This window comes from Onychomys torridus, chromosome 16 (assembly GCF_903995425.1).
Source record: "Onychomys torridus chromosome 16, mOncTor1.1, whole genome shotgun sequence".
NCBI lineage: Eukaryota > Metazoa > Chordata > Mammalia > Rodentia > Cricetidae > Onychomys > Onychomys torridus.
In genome coordinates this window covers 38159479-38176031 of record NC_050458.1, presented here as the reverse complement: position 1 = coordinate 38176031, position 16553 = coordinate 38159479, and the positions used below count along the sequence as shown (strand labels likewise).

Sequence of the window (16553 nt, the reverse complement as noted above, 5' to 3'; positions counted from 1 at the left end):
AGGATCAAGGCCCAGATCAGTCTGACATGGGAACTTAGAAAATCACCATGCTAAGAGCCCAAGATCATGGGCACCGCCTCATCCATACTGGGGAGAATATTGATTACCTGGAAAGATTAAAAATGTATTTGGGGCTCATTTGCACCCTCTTTTCCCCAGAAGGTAAGTTATTGAATATAAAAAGGTTTTAGCTAAGCTCTCAGCAAACACTGGTCATTATTATTATAGTTTATCTATGCCAAAATGCTGTTGATTGATGGTACTTTCTGAGAGAAAAATCCACCATGTAACATAAGTTTTGCCAGTGAAAAAGTTTAGCGAGTTTCCCCTGTGATTCTTGGACCTATCCCAGGAGGGAACCTAGGCAGGTGGGACCTGTGTTTGCATTCAAGTTTTGCATTGACAGATCTCCCACCAGAGGGCACCCTTGCACCTCTGGTGATAGGCTGAGTGAGAGTGCAGGCCAAGGCTTCCACCATCCTGCCACCCCGTGGGCTCTTTGTAGACAGCATTTTCAGAGCTGCTTCTAAAAGCAAGCTTGTGTGGAGAAGGATAGGGAGCCCCAGCCTTTCTTAAAAGCACGGAGAAACTGTGAATCTAAACCTGAGATACTTGCGGGGGGCGGTGGAGGGGGCTGGAGTGTGTCCCATCCCAGGCAGCTTCATGTCTAACTTGGAGTTCACATCACAATCTAGGCATTAACAGGTGCCTCTGTGGCACCACATTGCCCTATGAGACAGGGTTTTGTGGCCCTTTCATGGATGGAAGCCACCTCAGTCCTTTCTTTTGCCTACTTTCCAGAAGAAATCTATGCTTTGTACACTTAGATGGTACAAAATGTATTTGGGGTTCATTTGCTCCTTTAAGATACAAAGTTAAAGGAAACTGAACAGGAAGCCACGTTCCTCTGGGGCAACAGAGAAGCCCATGGAAGGGCGTGCGCTTTTTCGTTGTATAAAACAATCTGCCAGGTTTCCTTCTGCAGAACACAGAGAGCCCTGTGAAAAAGCAGTGGCTTAGCATGTGGTAACCACAAACGCTGGTACCTCCCTCTTCCAGAGGACAAACTCTAAAATGCCATGTGACTTAAAGAGACTGCATCTCTTCATGCAGTCTTTCCAGAAGAGGGAAGTAAGGGCTAGAGAATTTCGGGAGCTCGTGGGAGGATGAATGGGAGGCTAGCTGCTTTGTGGGCGGAAGTGGGAACCATCCCAGAAGCACAAGGGGCTGAGGTTAGCTAGCTCCCTCCCCCAGCATGTTTCTTTTCAAAGCCACCCTGAGTCATCCTTCATTGGGATCTGTGCTTTTAATCCCTACAGTGATTTAAAAACCCTGTCCGTCATTCATAAATATTTCATTCCTCTCCAGTAACAAATTCCCCAACACCACCTTCTCCATGCTAGGCAGCTGGAGGAGGCAGGCAGTATGGCACCCTCACCTGGCACCAGGCCCTGGGCAGAGTGACAGTAAACATGATAAACAGAAGGATGAGGCTGGGGGATGGAGGGCAGTGACTGTTGTCTCTGAGGTGGCAATCTGGGCTTGAGTCCAATGGGCCTGCTTCAAGTGCCTGTCTTGACTCCTAGCCAAGACTGCGTCGTAGTGAGAATTCAAAGATGACCTCTGAAAGCCCCGAGTGGTAGCTCATGCCTGTCATCCAAACACTGGGGAGGCTGTGATAGGGGGATTTCTGTGAATTCAACACAAGGCTATGTAGTGAGTTTCAGGGCAGGCTGCACTAGAGAGTGAGATCTTGTCTAAATTAAAAAAAAAAAAATCAGAAAAAAAAATGGCTTCTGTTGGAGGCTTTGGAAGCACTCTTTGAACATGAATGACAGATAGGGGGAGTAAGACCTAGCCTACAGCTTTTGACCCATATGATGCTATGTTCATTTCCTCTATTAAATACAACACATGGAGAACTGGTAAGTGCTTACTGTGTTCCCAGCACCCCCCTGTTATTCCACCCCTTCTGGCTTTGCTATCTGCTGTGCAGGTGAGCTCCATGGAGAAGAAGTGAGAGTCCCACCTGGGTGTATGATATTTACCACTGTACGATTCATTTTTTTCCCCCTGAAGACCCACATTTCCATCTGGTGTCTTCTTTTGGGCAGAGCCTCCTCTTCCAACAAGTGTGCTGTGCAGATGTGATGGTGTTGAATTCTCCACCTTTGAAAAGCTGAAAGTGAAGGTTGTCTCCCTTGGGTGTGGAATTCTGGATTAGTGTTTTCCCCTTGACTCTGTACTGGCCTGGCTCCAATTGCTTCTTGGACTCCATTGCTTATGATTGGAAGTCAGCAGTCTAAGAGGTGTTGTCTCCGTAGTACTTGTGTTGGTTTTTTTTCTGTCTGCCTTCCAGCAGGCCTCTCTTTAGCTTTCTTATCACTTAGCTGATGTAGTTGGAGACCTTCTCTCCAGCCCCTGCCAAGCTCTGTTAGTCCAACAACCCACTTATAAAATAAACACACAGACATTTATATTATTTAAACTGCTTGGCCATTAGCTCAGGACTATTATTGTCTAGCTCTTACTCTTATATTTAGCCCATTTCTATTAACCTACACTTTGCCACGTGGCTTGTGGCTTACCAGTACCTTACATTTTTCTTGTCATGGTGGCGGCTGGTGGTGTCTCCCTGCCCCAGCCTTCACTTCCCAGAATTCTCCTACTCTTTGTCCTGCCTACCCTATCCTTTCTGCCTGGCTACTGGCCAATCAGCACTTCATTTATTTTAACCAATCAGAGCAACACATTTGACATACAGAACATCCCACAACAAGCTGATGTGTGGTTTTCTTTACATTTATTCTACTTAAGAGTTTACAGAGATGATTGAATTTGTCAATTTGTCTTTTGTGGAATGTGGTTGATTTGGGCCATTATTTCCCTCATTTTTTTTAGAATGTCTTTTTGATATCCTCTTGTCCCTGAGGCTTTGTATCTTGCTTCTTTCAATCTTTTTCTCTCTTCATTCTTCACACTGGTTGAGTTCTATCAAAATATACATTGCAGTCCTTCTCTGCCTTTTTGTCTCCCCACCCTTAACCTCTCTGGCCTGGTTCCAACTTTGTGTCATGCCATTTATTCTCCTTTGTAATGGATGAGGGGTATCTGAGGCAACATAGTTCAGTGATAGCTGGGGTAGAAGGGTTGGGGTACCAGAGAGAATGAGGCTAGGTCTTCTGGAGAGACCAAAAAGGATAGCAGATGAATGAAGGTGGAACAGAGCAGGAGGGAGACTTACATTTGGTAGATTCCTATTATGTTTCTGGTCTCAGAAGATCTGCCCAACAATCCACCTAGAAATGTCATCATCCTGCATATCAGTTGACAGAGACTCTCTGGGGTATAACATACAGGTGGTGAAGTGACCATGAGCATGTGACTTGAGGAAACATATCTGTCACCTTCCTTGATGGGGCAGGCTTTGAAGATGACTTCTAGCCTTCAAATTGTCAGTCCAAACACTGTCCATGATGGACCTTTCCCCCCCTCCTTCTGGGCAATCTTCATTTAAGAACTTGAACTAGAACCAACAGCCACTGAGGCCTTTGAGGGCTGTGTGTTCCTTCTCCATCAAGGTTACTTTTGATACAAGGTTACATTCTATTACCAGACCAACCTTCTACCTCTGGAGGCACTGCCTAGGCATGAGGGCATATTACTGAGCAGACGGAAGAAAAGCAAAGTCTTCCAACTCTGTCATGACTTATTTAAACACTTGCTTTTAGCCTCATTCTCTCAACACAGGGTTACTTAACCTGCTAAGTCACTTCCTGGCTGTCTTGTTTGTGGGCTTGAAGTCATTCCCTCATTTGATTCGGGTCATTATACAGTTAGGCACCTGAGGAGTCAGCCTCCTGCTGGCACATGGTGGCTGTCTTATAGTAGTTACTCTTTATGTAGATCCGTGGTAGGGATGTTCCATATTCTCTCTTGAGTTTTTGTACTTAGGTAATTTTCTTTGTAGTAAATATGCTGTGTTACTCTAAGAACATTGGCATGCCTCAGCCTCCCTGATATCAAACCTTCACAAGGGATACTTTCCAAACTTCTTTGCCTCCTAGGTGGTAAGATAGTTAAGGCTAATAAGCATCCCTTATCCAAAATACTCCTATCCCTTTTTGTGCTTGGGGCTTGGGAGATCTTTTTGGATTTGGGGATATTTGTATCTACATAATGCACTGTTTTAGGGAAACAACTCTAGTGCAAATACAAGCACCTCATAGCTTAGGGAGATTTTTTTAATCAAACACAAAGTTTCATTGGATGGAATCTTCTACTTGTAGCATCAAGGTGCTACTCCAAAGTCTTGAGGGCACATATCTGCAATCTCAGCACTTGGAAAGGTGGAGGTAGGGGGATCAGGAGTTCAGGGACAGCCTCATCTATGTAATGAGTTTGAGGTTAGCCTGAACTATGCGAGACACTGTCTGTCACAAAACAAAACAAAAAGTTTTGGGTTTTGTCCAATTTTTTGATTTTACATTCTGAGATTAGAGACACGTAATTGAATCCCTTTGAATTGACATCCCCCCTCCCCTCACCATCCCTCTGATGCTAGTGCTCATGAGACTTTTGAACTGGTTCTTTGTCTTTCTATGCTCTAATCTCCTTGCTGTTACAAATGCCTGACGTTTCCATCTTTACTCCCGAACCTCACAGAACCTTTCCTAACGACTGTCCGAACTCTTCTTTTCCTTCCCTTAGGATATGGACACGCTGCACCTGGTACTGATGCTGGCAAGGCCTTCTGTATGTTCTACGCTGTGTTGGGCATCCCTCTGACGCTGGTCATGTTCCAGAGCCTGGGTGAGCGCATGAACACCGTCGTGCGCCGCCTGCTGAGGCGTTTCAAGAAGTGCTGTGGCATGCGCAACACTGATGTTTCTATGGAAAATATGGTGACCGTCGGCTTCTTCTCCTGCATGGGCACCCTGTGTCTTGGGGCAGCTGCCTTCTCCCAGTGTGAGGATTGGAGCTTCTTCCACGCCTACTACTACTGTTTCATTACGCTGACTACTATAGGATTCGGCGACTTTGTGGCCCTGCAGTCCAAAGGTGCCCTGCAGAAGAAGCCATTCTACGTGGCCTTCAGCTTCATGTATATCCTGGTGGGGCTGACCGTCATCGGTGCCTTTCTCAATCTCGTGGTCCTGCGATTCCTGACCATGAATACCGATGAGGAGATGCTGGAGGGCGAAGTTGCGCAGATACTTGCTGGAAACCCAAGCAACTTGATGATGCATGTGCCACGTGGCCGCTTTAGGCTCCAACCTGTGGCCTTCCTGAGGAAACACGGCAGGACCCTGTGCTTTCTCTGCTACCCGCGTGGTGCCGCCGCCGCCCAAGATGATGATGATGATGATGTTCCCGAGGTTGTTACTGTGGCTCCTTCTGGTGCTGTGGTTCACAGGAATGTCCGGGCTACTGTCCACTCCGTCTCCTGCAGGGTTCAAGAGCTCTCCCCAAACACCCTGAGGAACACCTTCTTCCGGACCCCGTTCGGCACCATCATCCCTCCTGGGTTCCACACCTGCAGGCATCAGCACCACAGGCTGGTCCTCCGTCGCAAGTCCATCTAAGTGTGGGAGGGAAGTAGACGGAGTCATTTGTCATGCAGATGTAAGTTCCATTGGCCCAACTCCTCTTTCCCCCCTTATTTATTATTACTCTCCTTTTTTCTGATTACGGTCATCATCATTCCTTTCTTCCCTCTTTTCCTGGTTTCATTTCTTTCCCACCTTTCCAGCCAGGCAGAGCTGTCCAAAGGGAAAATAGAGGCCCAATCCTCTCTGAAACTGGCACCTGAGCACGAAGCATGGATTCCTTCCTTTCTCCCCAGCAGAGATATGCCTTACATTTCTCCCTACCCTGCCTCCTCTCTCTGGGGTGGCTTTCCTAGGACAGGTATGAGAACAAGAGCACCAAGACAGAGCTGAGAGGATGCCCAACCCGAAGCCTTTGACTGCCTACCTGTAGTGATGTCTCCGACCTTAACTCCTCTCTTCCCCCCCTCCCCCCAAGGACTGGGTGGCTGTATGTATGCATGTGCAAAATGAGTGTGTGTGCTTCTGTGTGCAGGTGTGTTGTACGACAAGGTGGAAAGTTTCAGGTACTCACTTCCCTTCTCACTCATACAATTTTATTAACAGTCTCCTGGAGGCTGCTTCCCAACAAACTAAACCCTGCAAGGTTGATCACCTTGCCAAATTGAGCACATCCCATAAAAGCACTTTTGACCCAAGACGTATCATATGGCCATAGTTTCAAGTGGCTAGCTTCTGAATCTTATTCACTACTCTTCAGGGTGGAGGTGGGAAAGACCACAGATCAGGACAGCTTACCAGTTTAAAATGAAATCTTAAGAAGCACGCACTTTGTGGAACTGGTCTGCATCCCCGACGCAAGGAAGCTAAGGTTACAAAGGAATAGTCAAAAGCCACCAGTGTCAACTTACTCAAGGCATTTTTAAGTTCAGCATTTCCAGTTCCAACAGTTTTCCCTGCAGCTGGAGTTGTCAGGGTAAATAGGAAGATTGTTGGGACCCAAGAGTATCTATTTTATTAGTTCCCTCTTCCTAATGAAGATGATGACTCTGAAGCCTCTACATGCATGGATAAGAGTCCTAGTTTTTGGAATGCTTGAATGAGAATGGGTATCAGAATGATGATGTGGTTTCTCTTCCTAATGAGAAAGTAACAGGGCATTCCTTGTTAAAATATATATAGAGAGAGATATATATTTCAGGAAAGATTCTCTAGATGCATTTGGTCTGTAAATAGGGAGAAGTTCTCTTTACACGTTGGTCTCAGGAAGTGTTTAGAGGCTGTATCTTGGCCTACTGGGGAATTGTCAATCTCAGGGGATGCTTTTGTCTAGGTAGTGGAGAAATTCTTTCCCACTCTCAATAAAGGATGGCCCCTTAGGGGATAGTTCAGGCTAGAGCATATGGCACATGTAGGCCCTTTCAATCGCAGGAGTCCGAGGGCAGCTCGGCCTCTACACTCACTGAGGGACTCTAATTTCTCTCATTGCCATCCCTGTCATCTCTAAAAGTCACCCATCCACTCACCCTCCCACTCCTTCTTCGTACACTGGAAGTTCCTGGCTTTTGGATGGAAATGGGCTTTGGCTACACTACGCATGCACAAGGAACGCACTTACTGATCTTCAAGATTTCTTAAAGGACACAGCATCCAAATGCCACCAGTCCCAAGCATGTGTGCCATTGGGCTGAAACCAGGAGCATCCAGGACTCCTCTGGAAAGTCAATGCATGCACTTAATGCTACACCCCGTGTTGAAATATCCCCCTTCGTCTAGGACACGGGAACTTCAAAAGGAGTTTGTGAACCTTAGACTCTCTTGGCCAAAGTTGACATATACAAACTTCAAGGTCTTTATCAGTTCACTTGTTTGAGATTTTGTTGTATGGAATGCCCTGCACAGGGTTCTCAAGTCTGTCCAGAGAATAGAAGCAATCAATCTTCTTGAATGTTTTTGCTCTGTAGAGATTGTTGGCTCTTTTGGGTCACAGACGTGACAATCCTGATGCCTATACGCAGAGTACTTTATGCCTCGGAGGAGGCTTCCTGGAACACATGTAGGAACCCCCTGAAAACTGTTGTAAGATTTTCCCTCAAATGGGGGATATGTGTGATCGACTCTGATCTGTATATGGCGCTGAGGCACTGAGAAAACCAAGGATCTACTCTCAGTCCCTACCCAGAAGGGTCCAGAAGGTGGACTCCCTGACACCAAGGTGTCCTGACTCAGCCCTCCAGTGGAGGAGGGACCCTGCTCTGTGTCTCCATAGGGCTAATCACTAAGCCCAGGAGTCAAGTCAGAGGGACATAGGCTCAGCCTATCTGTAGAGCTGGCTTCCCATTCATGTATCTGTGCAAAGTGGTCACACAGTGACCATTGTATGGAAAAGATTTAATGGCAGGGAGATCCCCTCTTCCTAGAGAAATATAGACAACACCTTCTATATTCTCATAAGGCTGACCCTCCCCTATTTTCTGCAAGGTAAAGAGTTGTAGAGTGAACTCGTTCTTGTAACACCTCCCTCCTACACCCATGTCTTCAGCTTTGTATTGCCAGTTTAGCTTTGGAAGAAAGGGCACCAGGTTGTCTCTTCCAAGCTCAACATAAGAGCATGGAGGGAGGGAATGAGTCTTGGCCTATTTCCCTGTGAGTGGATCTTCTCGAATGACCCATTTGTTCCTTAGCATGGAACCTGGTGAGACTATTCTCTGGGCACATCCAGTGATGTCCTCCCTTGGGGTGAGAGCATGGAGAAGTCAAGCTCTGAAGGACTTTCCTCTTTACAAGATGGGAGTGGGCCACTTCCATGAAGAGCCCACCAATAGAGGCCAAGGGCCTTCAAGCAGGGGGGCCAGGCAGGGAGCTCCACTGACTCCCCCATTTTCAGAAGAGGAGACTGAGGTTCAGGAGGGTCAACATATCTGAGGTCATGTGTCCAGAATACAGGTCTTCACGATTCCTTTTGCTGTTGTCCTAGCTGCTTTGTGGCTGTTTTGAACAGCATTCCAAAGATCCCCCATTGCTAGACTGTATCGTGTCTCTGGCCAAGGCCTCTCTCCCTCTCTCATGCACTTGGCAACTTCTTTCAGCCAAGTGATTGTTGTACCCTTCCCTCCAGTTAACCAAACCCCTTCAACAGCAAGGGAGATGACCTCGTGCCAGGTTATTTGCATAAGGGACTCAGCTTCAGGAACCGGAGGCTGGCTTGCTGTCCAGTTCCTGGAAGTCAATTTGCCTTGTATATACTTAATAAGATATCTGACTCACTTGAACTCTTCACTAAGTGATCTCCATCTTTACTTCATCAAGGACAGGAAGAAGTAGACAATGCTATGGAGTAACCCAGAGCTCTGGGCTTGCTGATTTCTAGTGTTCATTCCATTTTGACCCTTAAAGGTACCCATCCCAGGAAGAAAGTGTTGTCTCACCCTTTAGCCTGTTAGACTTTGAACATCAGAGGGAACCTCCCTCTCTGGGTTTTGAGATTCTCTGTTAGGCCCCAAACTGGAATCAGCTCTGTGCTTTCTGGTTGCCCCATTCAGTCTGAAGGCCAAGTCGGCAGTCTCCAAGCATGCTCCAAATGCCATCGGTCACTCTCTTGGAAAAGTTGTGAGAGTCATGGCGGGTGATTGATTGACAGGGGTGGTGGCACTCAGCATGGCCATAGTAAATGGGCGCACCTGTATGTTCTCTGTGCACCTGATTGAGGAGACATCTGGAGAGTAAGTAGATAAGCTGAGATAAGTCATTTTTATCATTTTCATCCAGATATGAAAGCTGTATGGACTTTTGAGTTCTAGTGCCAATCTATTCCAGCTGGAATCTGGAGGGATCAGGGTTCCTCAGAGATCTCCCTTGTCTGTGCTCTCTGAGAGAAAGAAAGAGATCAGAAAATGAGGACCTATCATGGGGGCTGCCAGTCTCACTTCCACACATTCTTTCTAAAATAATGAACCCTAAGTCGGAGAATCATTGAGAGTGTCCACAGAGATCTGAGATCTGAGGTGGATGCTGGAATATGTCCATTCTGCCAGCTCCAAGCTTGCTGGAATCTGTTAATTGTGGCTCAGTTCTGAAAGTGGTTATGACTTTCCCACACATCCAAGATGCATTTCTCTCCAGCTTCAAGGTCTTTTCAGGACCCAGGAGGCATCCTAGGTGAGGAACAGTAGGGTAGGTAGGTGGTAGGGCAGGGAATGGTTCTTCTGTCTTGCCTCACTGGGCTCTTGGAAGTCATTCTGCTCCTCGAGTCTCTGTAGCTTTCTACTTAAGATGATGGTGAAGTGATGGTGGGAAATCTAGGGGCACTTAGCACAAGATGAGCTTGACCACAAGGACCTTTGGCTTGGATGATCTGGTCACCTTTGAAGATTAGGCCACAAAAAATCCCAGCCAAAATTGTGACAGGAGATGGAGAGCTGGGAAGGCGAAGAGACCCAAGTGCTGGCATAGAGCATTGGTCCTTATGTGGACCACGGTGTCACGCATCATGGGTTCCCTACACAGTGCTGGGCTTGTATTGACTTTCTGTCATCCCATCTTGACCACACGTTGGTAGAGTTTGCTGCTTCAGGAACACAGAAGTCTATGATCACGATTCCCTTGACACCAACTTTGAAAAAAATCCAAGGCTGACAGAAAAGTTGATAGGCCAGCACTATGGGTTTCCTGATACCTCTCACCCAGAACCCCAGCCTCAACACCCGCCTCAACACTGAGATGGTTGGAAGATAAGGTGTTGTGATGTCTACAGCTTTTAGGTGGTTCAGCCAAAGACAACATTGTATATCTCCCATGACAAGTGCATTCTCTTACATAGTAGTACCATTGTCAAACCTAAGAAACTTAGTATAAGAACATCTAATATAATAATACAATCTGTATAAAGAATTCCCCAAGTGTTCCCCAAAGTGTCGTATTGAGCTTGTTTGTGAATCTAAGACGCCTTCCAAGATCACACCCCACACCTGCTTGTCTTGTTGTTCCCCAACCCCCCAATTGAGGGCACTTCCCTCACTGTGTTTGTGTCTCTTGATAATTGATAGTTTGGAGGACCCCAGGCCCGTAGTCTTGTAGAATGCCCATGATCTGCTGTCGTCTGCTCGTTGCCTCGAGTTGAAGAACTGTTGACAAGAAAATGATGTAGTTGATGTTGTTTAGCCCTGATTTATGCATTGGATGTTTGTCTCTCTGGGGACCTCTGTGGCGGCTGCTTTTGTTGTGAATAAATAAGTCATATTAAATATTGTTTTCCTCTGTTAGGCGACCTAACTGCATCTTCAAGAGAGGCGTCCACGGATGCTGGGTTTCACTGTGAAGCCCAGCAGGCTTCGGATTTCTGACCTCTCCCGGGGACCTCTTCCACGAGGGGCGAGTGTCAGCACCCTTTCCCTTAAAGACCTGTGGGAATGGCCCAGCTCTACCTAGACAGAAGGCACAGAGCCATGGTCCTTGTAGGGTTCCTTGCCTGCAAATCTGTTGGGCCTCCTTGGCTCCTAGCAGCAACCTCATGAGTGGCGATGACCACCACACTCTCTCCTCATTCGATACCATAGAAGTGTGATTTATTGTCATGTCACTGCCCTAGCCATGAAGGGCTACATTTGTTGTCTCTGTCTTGGAGATGTTTGCTCTGGCATGTTCTAGAGCACAGTCCTTGCCCTTCCGACCTGTGAGATGTACCTGCTATGGCTGTGTGACCTTTGCTTACCCTCCCGGAGGGTCTCCCTGTTGCTCTGCAGCATGGAGGTAGAGATGGAACACATTGGTCCTCCCTTCAAAGTCCTTCCTGCCCTTTTTGCTCCCCTGTAGACTTAACTCTTCTCTGTGTTCCTCTATGTTTGCTCCTCATGGGTGAACACACTGAGAAGCAAATTTCCCATGGGTCAGCCTTAGGAGCAAAGAGTTAGAAAGCACTCACAGAAGGGAGGAAGGCCCAAGACTATAAAGCAAGTCGGAGCATGAGTTATCTGGCTGAAGTAGATGTGGGGTATTCCAATGCAAACCCCTGGAAACAACCCAAATCCTGGTTTGCATTGCATTGCTCGCTATTCAATTGCATGTGCCTCGGGGGTTGAGTGCGTCATTCACAAATGGGCCCACAGCACCAGAGGTTGGGTACATCTTCAGATTATAAAAGCATGCTGGGATGTTTCTCCCTGTGGTAGGTGGGTCTGGTGATGGGAACATCACAAGGGAATCTGGTGGGGGCAGTGTCAATTTCTCGATGGAGGTAGGGTGGTTTGGGAGATCATGCACATTGACACAAGACCCTGGACCTCTGGGGCTCTGGGAGAGACAAGAAAATCCACTTCTTGTTCCCTCTCCCATCCCCAGAGCAGCATGGTGTGGTGAAAGCTGCTTGGGGCTGGCATTTTACACACCCGGGACCAACCTCTGTCATTCACAGGTGGGTGGTGGATTTATCCCTCCCTGCCTCAGTTTTCACACTCTCACATTGGAGGTTCTAAGCAGTTCCCACTGCACAGGGTGCTTGTGAGAACTACCTGTGAATGTTTCCTGAGCACCTGCTTTGCTCTCGGGCAAGTATGTGCCCTTGGCCCAGCTCGCCTCCCTTCAGGTCAACTGGATGTTGTGGGGTCATCCAAAGTATAACTCCAGACCCATTCTGGTGCAGCGCTGTACACATAAAACATCATGCCCTGTTGTTCGCCCATGCTCTGCTGCTGGCAGGGGTGTGGTTGTTGGGCAGGAGGGCAGTCAGAGCTCTTCTGTTCAGCAGGTGACTGACAAGGCTCAGAAAAGCTGCAAGACTGGATCTCCAAGAAAAGGTGTCTGCGGATCCCAGAGGGCTGGTACTGAAGTGTGTGGGTCGGGGGGGGGGGGAGGAGTGGAGGCCTTGAACACAGAAAATCATACGAGGGCACAACTTAGAAAAGGGAGGGAGGGGGTGTTACCTCTGAGGAAACCACATGGGTGAGGCTCACCCTGGGGAGGAGGCTTTGCATGGATTCCCAATGGAGGGGAGAAACTTCCAGGAATGTACCTGGTGCCAGGGGTGTACCTCCTTTTCCTACATTAGTAATGAATGCTAAGATGGGAACCATGTGCTGTTTAAGCCTGTAATTGTCATTATTAACCTTGTAGACATTTGTCTTCAGGCATCATCTTCATACCAATGGACCCTAGAGGATATACCCTGGACCAACGGTATTGAGTTCTCTGGCATGAAGGGTGGCCAGCAGGCCCATGCACATGGCAGAAAGTGGCTGCCACCTGCAAAGGACAAAGGGCTCCTGCTGGACCCTATCCAGTAACACTGTGTGACCCTGTCAGGTGACTCTTCCTGAGAGGTAGACCTGAGAATGACTTTGAGCATAGAAACGGTCAATCCAGTCATCCCAGCCAAGGATGGTTCTGGAAGGATGGGGGTGGGGGGGTAGGTGGAGCCTCATCATGCAGATGCTGGTATAACTGATCTTCTAAGAACATGGGGCTGGAAATCTGCCTCAAAGGGTACCTTGGTCTTGTCTGAAATTGTGTGGGGACAGAAAGGTGGACAGTGGGGGGTGGGCTTGATCTTCTTCTCACTGTACCTACATTATGATGACAACTGACATGGAGGGCTAGGTTGGGAGAGAGCTTATGGTCTGGAGGGAGGTGGGAGAAGAGGAAGGAGCTTGAATTACTCAGTACATTTGCCTTTATAGTTTCCCATTCGCTCCTGGGTCCTGACCTCTTTGGAGGCTCCCATCCAGTTCTGGGGAGACTTGATATCCAGAGAGCATGCTCGATTTGGAGTGTGAGGTGGGGTGGGGGAGGATCTTGTAAACTTCAGGCATAGCTTTGGCTCTGGAAACAGTGTTGGCTTGCCTTTTGCAGCTTGCTGAGCAGTGGGTAGAGGGGACCCTGGGCATCTTCCTAAGTGCCAGCCCTGACTTCCCTTCCTTATATAGAGTTGGGTCACAGGGCCTTGGCAAGTAATTTCTTATCCTCCTCAAAGAAGATGGAATGGCCAGGACATCTCTTGGACACACACTGGTACACAGGAGATGAAACTCATGTCAGTACACCCTAGTTCTTTGCTGGCATTTGGTAGAAGAGGTCAGAGGAGAGACTAGGTCAAGTCCTTACAAGCTAGCACAAGATTCCCAAGAATGGGCCAGTTACCCTCTCTTGGGGACTTATCCTTTGCCAGGTTGAGCTGTACTGTGGACTTTTCCCTGAAGAACTGGCCTGCATCAAGCTCATCACCCATGCAGTGCTCTCCTTTAGTTCCCTTGAACAAAGGCATGGCTGTGGGCGGGGCATTCATCAGGCAATCAAAGCCCTCCTACTCCTAAAGGCTCCTTGCCTTTCTTCGCCTAGAGAGGATGGCACAGTTCCCGATGTGAATTGCAGCGGTGGGGACATTGATGTGCAGTAGTGGCTGATGTTCACTTAGTGGTCCCACTGTCATTCACAGATGAGGTGGAGCAACTGTGCTACATTAAGAGTCACCCTGGAGAGCTCCATGGGCAAGGCCCTCCCTGGCCCCATGAGGCTGAGTTCAGTGGACCACACGCCTCCAAGATGTGTGCTCTCTTGCTGCAGGTTTAGGGAGCAGAGCGAGGAGCTAGAGCATGCCTTGACAATTGGTTTTTGTTTTTTGGTTTTTTTTTGTTTTTTTCAAGCTGGCACTTTAGAAGTTGGGTAGAAAAAAATAAAACTCAAATGAAATGGGGAAAATGTGATGAGTGGGAACCCAGGGAAGCAGAACCCACAATTAACAAGATTTCTCTGTAATTTGATGGCTCCTCCGAGAAGACCATATTCCAGAAAAGGGCTAATTACACATTTGTTTATTCAGGCCACAAATAGCATCTTGACAGCTGGTTTTGGGTTGGGAAGGCCCTTCTGAGGTCATCTTAGCCAATCTTCTGCCTTATCAGAAACCTCCACCGAACAGACACTGTGCTGAGGACAGACCCCCTGAATCCTGCTGGGCAAAATTTGCATAAGAAGTCAGGTCAGTCCCATTGGGAGAAATCTGGGATATTTTGTTATTTTCCCATACATTGATAGAAAGGTTTACAATTACACACAGAAGACAAGGAACAGAGGATGTCAAAGACAATGAACTGAGTTTCTACCCTACAGCTGATAAACAGGGGAAGAAGATGCTCTAGCCTATTCCTAGCAGGTTAAGAAATAGTAGAACATTCCCCTCATAGCTGTACTGTCTTGACCTCAGCCCAGTGTATATCTGTGTACCTCATGACAGCAAAACAAAACCAGCCCACAAGCAAAAAACAAAAACACCTGTCATTTGTGACCCCAGGTCTAGACATGAAGCTTGAATTAGTGTCAAATGCATCTCTGTCAAAATAAATGGCATGTACTCACAGGGTTCATGGGGGTGGGGGAATTGGGGAGTGGGAAGGTGGGGACATGGGGATGTGGGCCTTCATGTAATCTTGTGTGTGTGTGTGTGTGTGTGTGTGTGTGTGTGTGTGTGTGTGTATGTGAGAGAGAGAGAGAGAGAGAGAGAGAGAGAGAGAGAGAGAGAGAGAGAGAGAGAATACACGAATATCTAATGTTTTGTTTTTTGGGGGAGGGGCACATTATTGTTTTTGTGAGGTGAGGGCTTGAAGGTGAAGCTGCCAAAGACTGGCTAGAATGCCCCCATGGGAAGGGCAATGAGAACCTTCAGAGTTCCACAGGAGATGAGGTTGAAGTACTCTCTAGCCCTTCTCCCATTCCAGGAGGGTGGCACTGTGTATCCTGAGCCCAGGTGGGAATCTCCCTTTCTGTCCTAGGGTTGGTGGGTGGATTTGCATGACAGGTCCAGCACAGGTACCAGGCCTTTGGCGGAACCCTGCACCTGAAGAGGCAAGACCAGCGATCCCTGCCCAACTACAGAGTCATCTGCGCTCCTGTGTGTGCCCCGTGTTCACCTTCTCTGGCCGCTCAGCCTTCAGGAGAGAGAGAGCACCTTCACAAAAGGCCTTAGAACCCTACCCCAAGTGAATATCAGATGTATTTGTTATGTAGCTTACCTGAAAAATGAAGACACACCTGTGTTACCAATGTTTACACATCTTAGTAGCCATCTAGCTCATGTAAAATGTGTACCTTTTTTCTTTTTTTCTCTTGTAATAAATGTAGTAAGCAAGCTGTATATATCTCACATGTCTTTGCAGGGAAATCATTCATCTGCTGTTGTAGACTTGTAAACTATTGCACTTTTCTATTTTTTTTTTTTTTAATTAAAGTATCTGGCATGTTTACACTGTGTTCTCTCTGGTCTTCCTCCCTCAAACAGTGGACTACAGGTGGGCACCCTGATGGTACATCATTCATGCTCCCATTTCCCTCATTGTGCAAAGACTCCTATGTTCACATTTGGGGGTCCAGGTTTCCTCCACTCATTGGTAGTAGCCACCTGGGCTGCTAAGCACCCAGCTCTTGGACCTTACAGGCACTCAGGGATTGTGGGGGCTGTGAATCCAGCCAGCTCACCTCTGTTTTCATTTCTTTCACTCATACCTAAGGACTCCAGCTGACACCATCCACAGCCTTTGTCACATTCCCACCTGGTTTCCAATCTGCACTTCAAGCCTCATTTGCACACAAATGAATTCTTCCCCTACACAAGCGGTCATCTCCTGTGGATGAACTTGAGGACTCAAGGCTTACCTTTCCCATTCCAAATCTGAGCCCCCAGAATATTCTGTTGGTTCTTCTTTCATCAGATCTCCACCCCCTAACCCTGTACCTGTCCACCACCAACTACCTCCGTCTCCCATGGTGACAGAAGCAGCAGAAATCCTTGCACCCCATCTCCCCCTGTAGCGCCCCACGCTACCACCCATTCACCATGTCTGAGTGAGGGGCTGAGAATTAAAGCAGAAATAAGACAGTGGGTCATTCATCTCAGTAGAATGCTGAATGCCAAATGCCTTTTATTGAAGGAGGGAGGAGGCCTTAAATACAGGCCTTCAGCACAGTGGGAGAACCCCGGAGGGCAGAAGTTCCCTACAGATGTTTTACATTCTTGCATCC

General features: G+C 47.6%; 1 protein-coding gene across 3 annotated transcripts in view; it reads left to right on the top strand.

Annotated features, from left to right (window-relative positions):
• The window catches only part of Kcnk9 (potassium two pore domain channel subfamily K member 9), a 44277-nt gene extending 29348 nt beyond the window's left edge, over positions 1-14929 (top strand). The window contains exons 2-4 of one of the 3 annotated variants that reach the window (XR_004946741.1): positions 4711-5625; positions 10812-12364; positions 12671-14929. Coding sequence is in view for 2 of the 3 variants with exons in the window: in XM_036207661.1 (XP_036063554.1) it covers positions 4711-5585 (875 nt within the window). In the remaining variant the exon portion in view is untranslated. The other 2 variants (XM_036207661.1, XM_036207660.1) reach the window with 2 other exon arrangements.
• Positions 14930-16553: the final 1624 nt, after the last annotated feature.